At 34.9% G+C, this 12,533-nt stretch overlaps 1 protein-coding gene across 1 annotated transcript in view; it reads right to left on the bottom strand.

Annotated features, from left to right (window-relative positions):
- Positions 1-12,533, bottom strand: part of KPNA1 (karyopherin subunit alpha 1) — an 80,009-nt gene that overhangs the window by 23,939 nt on the left and 43,537 nt on the right. Inside the window, exons 4-5 of the mRNA XM_063092320.1 lie at positions 9,056-9,155; positions 6,482-6,576 (exon numbers count right to left, since the gene is read on the bottom strand). Coding sequence (XP_062948390.1) covers positions 6,482-6,576; positions 9,056-9,155 — 195 coding nt within the window. The remainder of the gene's footprint in view (positions 1-6,481; positions 6,577-9,055; positions 9,156-12,533) is intronic.

Below are 12,533 nucleotides of genomic sequence, written 5' to 3'. Positions count from 1 at the left end.
GAGCTGGCATGAGATCATAAAAAGAATGAAGGAATGTTTCATATGCTGATAAGGAATAATCTCCCAAGATATAAATTTTTAAAAACCCAAAATGCAAAAAACTGTACATTAATACAGTATCATACTATATTTTCTACAAGGGTTAAAAAGAAATATATGCATGAATTTACTTATTGCGCAGATTATTTCTTGAAGGAGTCATGAGAAATTGTAAATACTTGTTGCCTACATGGAGAGGTCTGGATGACTGAGCAACAAGGATGAGAAAGACACTTCACTGGAAAGTCTTATGTACCTTTTGGCCTTGTACCATGTATATTACCTAGTAAAGAATAAAATTAAGTAATATCTACAGGATGGGCAAAGTGAAATGGGGAAAGGATGTTAGTGTAAAATGTATAAAATATAGGCACAGTGAAAAAGGCAAAACATATTTTAAATGTTAATGAAGTCAAAAGGAGTTAACAGACATACAATTAATAGAAATGACAACTTCAGAGCATAAGAGTTTTCAATAAATGAGAAGCCTCCAAACGAAGGAAAAAAGATAAGACTTTTTTAGAAGAGCATTCTTAATAAGGAGAAAAAAAGAGAACAAACTGAGTAAAGGTTGATGTAACATTACAGCACTGGTAAACAGAAGCTATGAAGGAAATGTGACCCAAAACCACCCAGCATATTACTAATTCTATACACCTTAATAGTAACTTGACTCAGCCTAATATTGAGAAATCCAAGAATGAACACTCTTACATTTCTATTTAATTAAGAGTTACTAATTAAATTTTAGTTTGTTTCCCTCCCCCATTCTGTCTTCTGTCTTTTAATGAAGCACATACACAGTAAAAAAAATTCAGTGGTATGCATTTGAATAAGAGATTGATAGCAAGTCTTCAAATGAAGTACCTGTGACTCTTCTAAGCTTTTGTGTTAATTAAAAGGCAGCTGTCATATGGAAAACTACATCATCAATCTTTGGGAGTACAGGAAAATGAAAGAAAATGGGCAGACCATCTGATTTAACAGTCCAAAGATAAATGAATGACAGCAAATTCATATAGTAAAAGACACTTAAAGAAGGGGATTTCACAGAATCCTATGAAAGTAACACACACAGGTGAAATAAGGTGGTTTGATAGCCTAACAGGATACTGATTTTACAGCAGCAGGGAGGCCCAGACTAGGAGGACCACAATTAAAGAGAACACACATTCTATTTAATAACTTTTTGTTATAACAAAAGTTCAGGAGACTTGTAGATTAAACCCTGAATATCATGAAATAAAAACTCTTCACACATTCACTCTGTAACTAACTTACCAATGAAAGCAATGCTCAAGCCCTTTTCAATCTGTCTGAATTAAAACTTTACATCTGTACAATATTTTATATTTTCAAAGCATTATTCACATACTCTCAGGTGATCCTCACAACAATCCAGAAGTGAGATGTCTAGACTATCTAGTTTATGTACAAGGAAATTATCAGAAAAAGATTCAACAATTTGACTAATGATTTTAATAATGTTACACAGCCAGCCAAAGAGAAAGACCAGATTACAGCCTCCTAACCTATGAAGCCAAGCCATAGTTTCCTCTCCAAAACATACCTGGTAACCCTGTCATAAAAATATTTCAGTTGCTAGTAGTTTTGGTATCTAGGGCAAGAAATTTCAAATAACTGTATACCAGATTATTTATGTTAAAAAATAATTCACCTAAAATGTTTCTTTTGCTTCCCAGGAAAATTAATCAGTAAGCCAGAGACATATGATGTAATTATAAAAGCAAACTGTCCTACCAGAAGGCAGACTCAAAGTTCAATAAATAGTCACTAGATCCTATAGAGATCAAGTCAAAGAAATGAAAACTGTGAAGAAAAAGCTATCTGGAAAGAATAGGTAAGATCAGCATACATATCTATTTATATCAAAGAGAAAAAGGATTTAGTGAGACTTTCATGCAAAAGAAATGGTAATAACAACCTGAGCAGATAAAGGATATATTAAAGAATTATCAGTGAGAAAAAATTACTTAAGATAGTACTTGACACCAACATTCAAAATGCTAGTTCATGAGTTTAGCACCAAAGGTTTCAGAAGAAATGAAAGGGAATTCCAGAAGCTACTCAAGTGAATAAAATGGAGAAGCAAAACAAAATAGAGTAACAATAATTAAGAAAAGGAAAAATAAGAGAATAACAGCCTGAACATGGATGGTAGAAAATTAGAAATGAGTACATCTAAGCAAAAGAATAATGTGCTGGTTATGTTTATTACTAAGAAGTACACAATGATGATAACCTCTGAATGTAAAGAAGATTCAAGAATGGAAATCAGAAAACAGTTTTACTATTTTGGGGACAGAAGTAGATGAATAACTATAACCAGAGGGCCACTGAAAACACAACCATATTCATGACTTAATAAGGCATCAAAAATACACAAACACAGAGTGCTGATTACTTCAGTGTTTTCACCTTCTGAAAACTCACCAGACTATATTTGTGAAATTTTCTACACCTATGTATGGGTATGTGATATGCATGTATGTTTATTTGTATGAAAGAGAGGGAGTGAATGAGAGAGAGAGAAATCCCCTCATGAGTATAGGCCCGCATTAATGTTAGAAGAAGCAATTATCAAATGTGTTTAACATGTATATTTTTAAAAAACTAAATGTACTCTGAACTACATCATTTCCCTTTTATCATAGACTGTACTTGAACCTATATTTCACTGAGATTTGCAGTCTTTTTTTGTTTTTGGTTTTGTTTTAAGTGTTTCAGCCTTGGGTGCTAGATTATAATTTAATATGAAAGAGAGTTTTGAAATGGGAAAGCCCAGAATAGATGGCAAACACAAATTTATAAGGTTATGATAGAAACTGGCCAAAAAAGTACTTTAAGTAACCATGCAACTCAAGAGAAAATCAGTAACCTGAAGAAAAAAAATGGAAGAAATGGTATCACGTAAAGAAACAAATGATGGCCAAAATAACTTTAGTCTTCATTTCCTTCTCATTGTTTTAAACTATATTCCAAGAATGGCATCATACAAGGAAAACAACCTATCATGCAGCTATAACTGCTTATAAACTGTAATTCCACTAATATTTTTCACTGTCCAGAACTTGCTAAATAAGTCTACAACTGGAATCTGTACACTAAAGATCTTATGTTTTCTCTCTCCTCTTTCTCAGTCTCTACCTTCTGGCGCTTAGTTCCTTAAATAAGGAAAATGAGAATCCAAAGCTGAAGTACTTCTGACCTCCTATCAAGTTTCCCACTCCAGGTTGAGGTACGCCTGGTTCCCTTTCTCCATTTGGATCAGGACTCTGTTGCTGGCCACTTTGCCGGTTCCACTCTGATTCCTAGCAAATGCCAGGCTCACCTGGAGAGCAAGTGAAAAGAAAGGCTCACATCAGAAAAATAAACCCAGATATCAAACTCTGCAGAGAACAGTGCCTGAGTCATCTGAGTGACCTTCTAGGAAAGGCAGAGAGATCAATGAAGATGGGAAAAGACATAGGAGGATGAAGACTTACTGCAGTTTATCACATTAAGCTTTTAGAGGGGACAAGAAAGGCAGGAAAGGGGAAACTAAGCCAATATTTAATGCAAATTTACAATTTTTAGAGAAATACCTGTATAATGTTTGGAAGGAGAAGGCAATCTACTTATTTCTAGGTATTTTGATAAACTTCTGTAAAAAGTTTTGGAAGTGCAACATTCTCAGCACTGCAAAGGACAGTACAAAGATGCTGGGCCTGGACTTGAAGAAGTAAGCAAGTTGGCCCAGGGAACATACCATATAGCAGACCAGTCTCATGTCAAGGGCTCAAGTATGTCTGGGACCTAAATGTCACTGAGCTTGAGAATGCTCTTAGCTAAGTGGCATTGTTTGCTTCCAAAATCCTAGATTCCACCCATGTTCATCTCCAGTTTGAGGGCAAGTGAGTATTTGGGTAGCAATGCCCAAAGCAAGCAGTTTTATTTCCCTGGTTTGAGGTACCTCACTGATTTGGGAAGTCAGAAAGGGAGTGAAGAGACCCTTCACGGGGATCCATAGTTCTTTAACTATAGAATGAAGTTTGTCCAAAGGATTATTAATAAGTCTGGCCATCAGATTTCTTTTTGGCACCATATAGCATGATTCCTTCTGGAAGAGCAATTGGCAAAAGCCCTATTCCAAAGATGCACTATTCACATTTCTAGTAAGCAGGTAGGAATATCAGGTATAACTTACATCCTTCATACTATGTTTTCCAAGAAAACAAAGGAAAGTACCCTCCAAGCTTTCCGGAGCACATCTAATTATTTGAAGACATGGACAGAGCATGACGTCTCCTGGCTCTAACATCGCTCTCCATATATGTGCTCCTCCTGCTTCTGAGGTGGTCAAAGTTATCTGTTGGTCACTGGAGAGCACCATGCTGTATGTTAATGTGCACAAAAGAAAAGCTAAAGATGATGACCCTTAGATAATAAACAGGTTGGTTATTTCTCAGAGTCTTAGGGCAGCTAAGGGGAAAATCATGAGGTGGTCACTTCCAGAGGAATCATTTTCAATCTTTCAGGCTAATTATTAGTTCACACAGGGTGGAATCTGGGAATTTAGATAGAAGTAAATCAGAGATTTCTGAAGGCTTTCATCTTCAGATATGTTAAGATACAAAATCCAGGACTATAGAATACTGAATCAAAAAATGATATAGAATTTACATGTGCTAACCAGGAGAGGGCACTGTCTGAAAACATACTAAACTCTAAGGAACCTGCAGAGATGGGGAAAGACCCATCTCTCCTTTTTCATTTTAGGTCTGGAAGGTTATACACCTTTCTGTAATGCATTAAGGACCTGGACCTCTGCAAGCACCTATTAAAACTGCTAGATCCAGGAGTAAATTCAGTATCTCTCAAGTACTCTCATTCCCAGAGATAGAACAGAACATTTTTTTCAGCATGAACAAAATGATAATTTTCCCTACCTCCCTCTTCCTACAAAGCATTTCAAATGATAAACTGCAGTAAGGTTCCTCATTTGGTCCCTCTGGTTCTCTTGGCAGGTTGCTTAGGGGCTCAGGCTCTGTTCTCTGCAGTGTTGGTTGTCTGGATTTTCTTTTTTCTGAGAAAAATCTCTTTCTTCCCTTGCTCTCAGGGTGAACATGATTATTTTTCAGATGTCTGGTGATCCTGGCCTTTGACGGGAACCAGAATTACAATCCAGGAGGCAGCTAACAAAACAGAATCTTAATTCAAATGAACATGGGGATTGGTAAATGTCAAACTGGAGAAGAAAAACTGATTGGCCATTGAAGTACTCTACCTTTTCTGGATTTCTTGTTTTTCCTCTGGAAGAAACTCATCACCGCAACAAAGAGTGTAAAAGGGGAAAGATGGGGTAGGAGGAAAGGAGAGAAAATATCAAGACAAAGCATCAAGTCTTACAAATAATCTACAATGATCTGGACAGTAAAGAACCTGGGTACGGGGACTATCATTTATAAAAATGCCCCAGTCCCTACATTGCACCAGCCTTAGAATAAGACAAAAGTACAAATAGGTGGTGATGGTGGGAGGTATGTTTATCATTAACTTGTTGCTGGCAAATATTTACTTGGGAAAATAATCCCATTTTGAGATCTACTTGGCACCTAACCAATTTTTACAGTTGCAGAGTCTCTCTAAAGGGCCCAAGCCCTTCAGATTAGATCCTATAAGTGAGAATTTAGTGATCACAGGTATTTGTTAACAATACAGATATTGATTCAGTAGGCTATTCCAAGGAAGTCTAGCTACTAAAAAATCACTAGTTTACTAAAAATCCAACTTTATTCAGAAAAAAAAAATAGTATTTTAAAATTTCTAGATAATCCCCAGGATGAGAGTCAGTTGATGGTTCCTGTCACAGTGAAAATTATCCAATCCAGAGATTGCAGAATTCCCTCTTGGAATCCCTATATAGTATAGTACTGAAAGACTAAACTGACATAGCAGAAAGCACACAGATTCCTGACAAGGCTATCTCTTTGTCAGCTCTTTTGGGGTGGGAGTGGGGCGGCAGATTAAGTTATGTGTGTTGGGAATTAATGAGTCTCTGTTATGTTATACCATCCTGAGAAAGCCAACGAGTATAATCTAAACCTCCCTCAAAACCAAATTTTACGTAGCTGACATATAGGTTCCTAGCTATAATGGCTCCTCTACTGCAAACATTTCCACATTAGACAAGTATCATCAACAATCATCGTAAAACATTTTAAATGATTTAAAATGACAAGAATTTTAAAGAGTATAATAACCAAGGCCTACATGTTAACAAAACTATAAAAGCAGCTTGCAATGTGGTTGTCAGAAATATGATCATAAACAAATTTAAATTTAACCCTTCATAATAATTAAAGAGTAACAAATTTGTACACAAAATAAAAATTTTCAGAGGGACTTAACTTATGAGGCAAGAAATAAAAATAGTTCGCACCTGCAGTGTACAATTCTCTTTTCTTTTGAGGAACTCCACAAACCTGGCCACTACTCCTGGTGTGCTGATAACTTCATCAATAGGAGGATTAGGTTCTGTTTCCCCATAAAATAAAAGGAAAAAAGAAAAACAATCCTTTGATTTCAATGCAAGGACTTTTATAGGTCAAAATTACTTCATAATATCCCTCCCTCCATTTACCATCTCTCTCATATTAGAAATCTATCCAAAAAAAAGAAGAAAATTTAAAATTGAGTTCAGTCACTTTGATATTGGCATAGTTTGAAAGGTCTCACAAAGAAGATAAGCCTTAATATGGGAATGAAAGGATGGGCAGAATTCTTCTGTCCTTTTTTTTATATTTTTGGGGGGGACGTGCACGGCTAGCCAATGCAGTGATCTGAACCCTTGACCTTGGTGTTATAAGGCTATACTATAACCGACTGAACTAACTGGCCAGCCCTAGGAAGGGCAGAATTCTTAAAACTTAAAATTATTGCCTCCACTATTTTTGAAAACTTAGAAAGCACGGGGGAAAAAACATCCACATCCAACCACTATTAGTACTTTGGTATATTTCCTTCTAGCCCTTTTTCTATACTTGAATTTTCAGTTGTCTGTTTTTGTTTAATATAAATTATCTTGAGAAACTGCATCACGGGATTCTCAATGTGCTAGCAGGATTTAATTTGCACCTGTCATGATAAGTAGGAGCCAGCAAAAATTCACTAAGATTGGCTTGCCAAATTAATCTCATTTCCATTTAAGATAATACAATATCTTATAAATAAAGCCATTCAATAAAAACTTACTGAGTGAATACATAGGAAATGTCAGAGATAATCAACAATTTCAACAAGAGATTTGACAAAGTTTTTGACTATATGCATGTGGCAGTGCCAGAAAAAAGGCAGATCACAGTACTACTAAGGAGATTCTTAGCCAAGTCAACCACTTTACGGAAAGAGGTGACTTATGGTTCAATGTTAATTTGGAGAGGTCTCTACAGACGTGTCCTTTGCCTGGTTCAACATTTTCATTAACCATTCAGATAAACGCAACAAATTTGATTATTACAATAAAGATCAACGAGTGAATATGGTGAAATGCAGAAATAACATATAAAAAGAACAACTAAGTCAAATCTGACAAGCAATAAAACAGGAGGAATGAAGCAAAATTCATCAATCAACTGAATTTTCTAAAAGGCAATTTAAAAAATCCACATGACTTCACAGACAAAAACCTAACAACAATTAGTGAAGAAAAGTTCTGGGGAGTTTAGTGTGCTGAAAATTCAATGAAATATTCCTACGCCATAACTATTGAAATAGCAAATGCTATCTTGGACCACATTATTAAACAAATAGTATTACGACAGGAAGGTAATCTCTCACCATATCGTACAGTAATAAGAATAGATCTGGAGCACTGTATTCTAGCTATCACATTTCCCCACCCTAAGTAATAGACTTTATTTCCATAGCAGTTTTAAGTTTACAGAGAAACTGAGCAGAAAATACAGATAGCTCCTATGAACTCCCTCCAACCCCAACACACACATAGCTTTTCCTATTATTATTAACATGTTACATTAGTGCAGTATATTTGTTACAATTATAGCCAATATTGATAAATCATTATTAACTCAATTTTACATTAAGGTACTCTCTTTAGTTGTGTAGTTCTATGGGTTTCGCCAAATGCCTAATGTACATATTCACCATTACAGTATTATACAGAATAGTTTTGCAGCCTAAAAATCCTCTGTGCTCTACCTATTCAACCCTCCCTCCTCTAGTCATCACATTTTTAAGAGGGATGCTATCAAACTAGAATAAATGCAGGAAAGTAGCAGAGTGGTGAAAGGCCTTAAAAAGCCACATCCTGTGAGAAACCCATATGCTGAAAAGAAACAAGACCTTTTTAGAAGGATGGAAAGGTATATCTTCCCTTCAAATATTTAATAAATTGTCATGCAAAAGTCAATTTTTTTTGTTACGGCGGTAGGTTTTTATTCCAGTTAACTTCAAGGGATATATTTTTCTATCACTAGAAACTCTGAACAACCATAACTTATTACTGGGGTTTTTAAGTATTTACTATCAGAATTCTTTTTACTTGCCCCTGGTGACAACAAGAATATTTTCCATTCTACACTAACTACACCAAAAAAGGTATAATTAGTGTAGTATTATACCTGCCCACCAATAAATCCATATTTAACTTTCAGAGATAAACTGCTAACATTAAAATTAACTATTGCTCTTTGAAAGTGATATTTTTAAAGTTTTTCTATAAAAAGAGTGGAATTTCTCAATTAAAATTAACATAAGATGTTGAGTACTATTCACTACAAGGTCTTTTATAAGATAGCTCAAAAATGAAAGAGCCACAAATAAATAAGGAAATGCAAAAGTTAGGCAAGACTCAGAATTATACATATGTATCTTTTTATTCTTTTATAGATAAATGTACTTCAAAACAAATTATCTGTGGTATGAAAAATAGATTATGAGGAAGGAATATTTTGTAAAGAGATGAAAAAATATACTCAACATATTCAGAGCTCACCTTTTGAAAGTAGTTTTCTGAATTTCTGTGTTGCTGAAAGCTGTTGCTCTGGACTATTGGAAAATATCATTTCGATCATGTCAGAAGTAATGACACCACCCTGGAATCACAAACAAAAAGCAAATATAATAAAATGTTAATCTTAATTCAAAGGAAAACAAAGTTAATATAAATTACAGCAAAGTTATTAAGTTAATCATTCTCCTCCAGAAGTTACACGGAAGTAGGACAATCTTCCCCTACAGAAATGTATAAGATGATTAGTAATGTAATGAAGCCAAATTCTTTGTCTATAATTAAAAAGCTCACAATAGGGAAAAAGAATCTTAGTAAATATTAAGACAAGGGAACCATTATTCTTCCTTTCCTTGCTTATCACATGGCTGACTGTTCTTTACTATCCAAATTAAATGTTAAGTTCTAAGTGAAGGCTTTTCATGACGTCCAAACCTAAAGCAGCCGCTCTATTCTATTACCCTACTTTTTCCTGTGCCTAGCCCTTATCACCACACCAGGTATTTTTCTTGGTTATTTGTTTATTGCCTGGGTTTATTCCCTCAGTATACTGTAACCTCCTTGAAAGCCAAAGACCCTATCTTACCACACTATCACTAATGGCTGGTGTATAGCAGATGTTCAACAAATATTTACCAAACAAGTATAGAATGGTCAGGTCTAAGTCATAGATTCTAGCCACTGTCAAATTCAACACTGGACTCTTAAACTTACTTAAAATTTCTATTTTCTTGCTTTTAAAACTTTTCAAGTTTCCCGCTATTGCTTTCCATTTCCCACTACAACCCATCCCTTGTATAAGCAGTTAGCTTTCTTCTCAGGATCATTTGTCACAATGAAACAAAGGTTTTATTTCATGAAAGATTACAGTCAACAAGATGAGTTGTGAAGAAAGCTGCACTGAGCTGTAAATGCTGGATGGTGGGTACACAATATCTACACTTATGAATTCCCATAGGGAATCTGAAACATTCTGCTCAACTGTCGAAGAAGTAAAACTATTTTCAACCAAACTGGAGAGCTCATGGTATAATAAAAAATGGTGGTGTAAAACCCAATATCATTCCCTGTTATTCTGAATTAATCTATTACTTCCGTGCACCCTCAACGAAAGAACTTCAAGTTTTGACTAAAAAGGCAGAAGATTGCTTCAGAGCTGCAGCTATGTCTACAGGGTGCACAGCAGAAATTAAAGCTGGAGCACATGATTATTACAATGTTCTTCCCAATAAGAGTCTTTGGAAAGCTTATATGGAAAATGGAAAACAGCTGGGAATAGAATTTATTTCAGAAGATACAATGTTGAATAACCCTTTATTTGGAAATGTTACTTTTGTGGTTCCTGGACTTCATCCATATTTTTACATTGGATCCAATGCCTTGAAATCATACTGAACAATACACTGAGGCTGTGGGATCACAAGAAGCTCAGTTCTACACTTTGCGTACAGCCAAAGCTCTGGCAATGACTGCATTGGATGTTATTTTTAAACCAGAGTTGCTGGAGAGAATCAGAGAGGACTTTAAATTGAAACTTCAAGAAGAACAGTTTTTAAATACAATAGAGTAAAAGGAAGATTTAGGAGCTACTTATGAATTATCAAGACAGGATGATTTTTTTTCTTTAATCTTTTTTAATGAAGAGGGGCATACTTGTTTTTCAGTCTTAAAGGAGTTAAATTCCTCTTGCCTGTTAAGTGAGGGCAGGATGTGGAGAAAACATATTACCTCATATCTAAAATGAAAATTTTTGAAAATCTATACTTGATGGAATTGTGATATTTCAGGAGCTGTATGTGATGCCATTTCTTAAGCTGGACAATATGTGGTTTATCAGTGATAATATTTTATAAATTTATATGTTGTATGAGTGTATAGTAAAAGGTCCAAGAGATTTCAAACCTTGTATTCAGAATTGACAGCCATGAAAGTTTTGTGTTATAGTGTAGTAAATTTATTCTCTAAAGTAGTTTTAAAATTCAAGTGCTAAATTTAGGCAAAGTTTGTTTGGAATATCTGACTATATCTGTTTTGGTTTAGAGAACTTCTTCATTTATAATAAAAGTAGACTTTTAATCAGAAAAAAAAAAAAGTTGCATGACTGATTCCTAAATAAACAAAGGTACCTATATGATTTTGCTATGCATATACACACACACACAAGCAAACATTCATATACATATTAAGCAATACTTTTTCCTTCCCTCTCTTATCCTCTTATATAACATAAGTTGTATTGACTTTACATCACAGTATTTAAGTACTGTTAACTTTACATCATTGTATTTAAGTTACAAGATATCAAGGACAGGAATGAACATCGCCCAGTGACTGTGCATCCTCTTCTGAGGAAAGGCTTAATGCATTTTCAGCTGCATGCAAGAATGTTGTACCATCTTAGGTGGAGGTACAACTTTGTTATTGTCTTTGGGACTAAGTAAGGATATGTGTATGGATGACAAATTGCCAAAAAGTACAGTGTGATGATTGATTTCGTGTGCCAACTTAACTAGGTCATGGTACCCAGGTATTTGGTCAAACACTAGTCTAGATATTTTTTAGATGTGAAGTGTATTTTTTAGATATGATTAATATTTAAATCAGTAGATGTGAGTCAAACAGATTGCCCCCCATAATGTGGGTTGGCATCATACAATCAGCTGAAGGCCCTAAGAGCCTTCAGAGGCTTTCTGAATAAAAAGGAATTCAGCCAAGACAGAAACATCATCTCACACCTGAATTTCCAGCCTGCCAGCTTGCCCTACAGATTTCAGGCTTGCCAGCTCCCAATCACGTGAACCACTTCCTTAAAATAAATCAATCTCTCTCACTCCCTCTCTCTCATTGGGTGTTTTTCTCTGGACAACCCTGATTAATACAGTCTATAAATCACTTCATATTCATTTAACACCCACTTTTTTAAAAATTGGAAACTTTCTGAAGAGGCTAAAAGAATTCACCACAAAATGATAGTGTTTTATAATGGCTATATCTATTCCAAAGGGAATTAACTCCAAAAGAAAACTGGCTCATATAAACTGGAGATCTATAAAGTGAAGTAAAGAAAAAACTATAAAATACCATGTATAATATGCCACCATTTGAAAAAAAAAAAGATGAGAAGAGAACGTTTCTTTAACACACAAAAGTTCTCAAAAAGAATAAATTAGAATCAAGTAACAATAGCTGCCACTGGAAAAAATATTAGTTGACTGAGGTAGAAGGAACATTTTTCTTCTTTAAAAAAATCATATATATAATGTATATGATCTATTTTTAAACTGCATAATTAATTAGACTGGTGCTGTAGATTGGATGCCCTCCCCCAACCTCAATTAAGCTTAAATTCCCACTGTAACTGTTGAGGGTGGGAAATCATATTATGGTAATTCAAAAGTGGGGCCTTGAAGAGGTGATTAGGTTGTAGGACTATGCCACAGTGAATGGATTAAAAATGGTGGTC

The sequence above is a fragment of the Cynocephalus volans genome, chromosome 1 (genome assembly GCF_027409185.1).
Source record: "Cynocephalus volans isolate mCynVol1 chromosome 1, mCynVol1.pri, whole genome shotgun sequence".
Lineage (NCBI taxonomy): Eukaryota > Metazoa > Chordata > Mammalia > Dermoptera > Cynocephalidae > Cynocephalus > Cynocephalus volans.
This window is presented reverse-complemented; position numbering and strand designations above follow the sequence as displayed.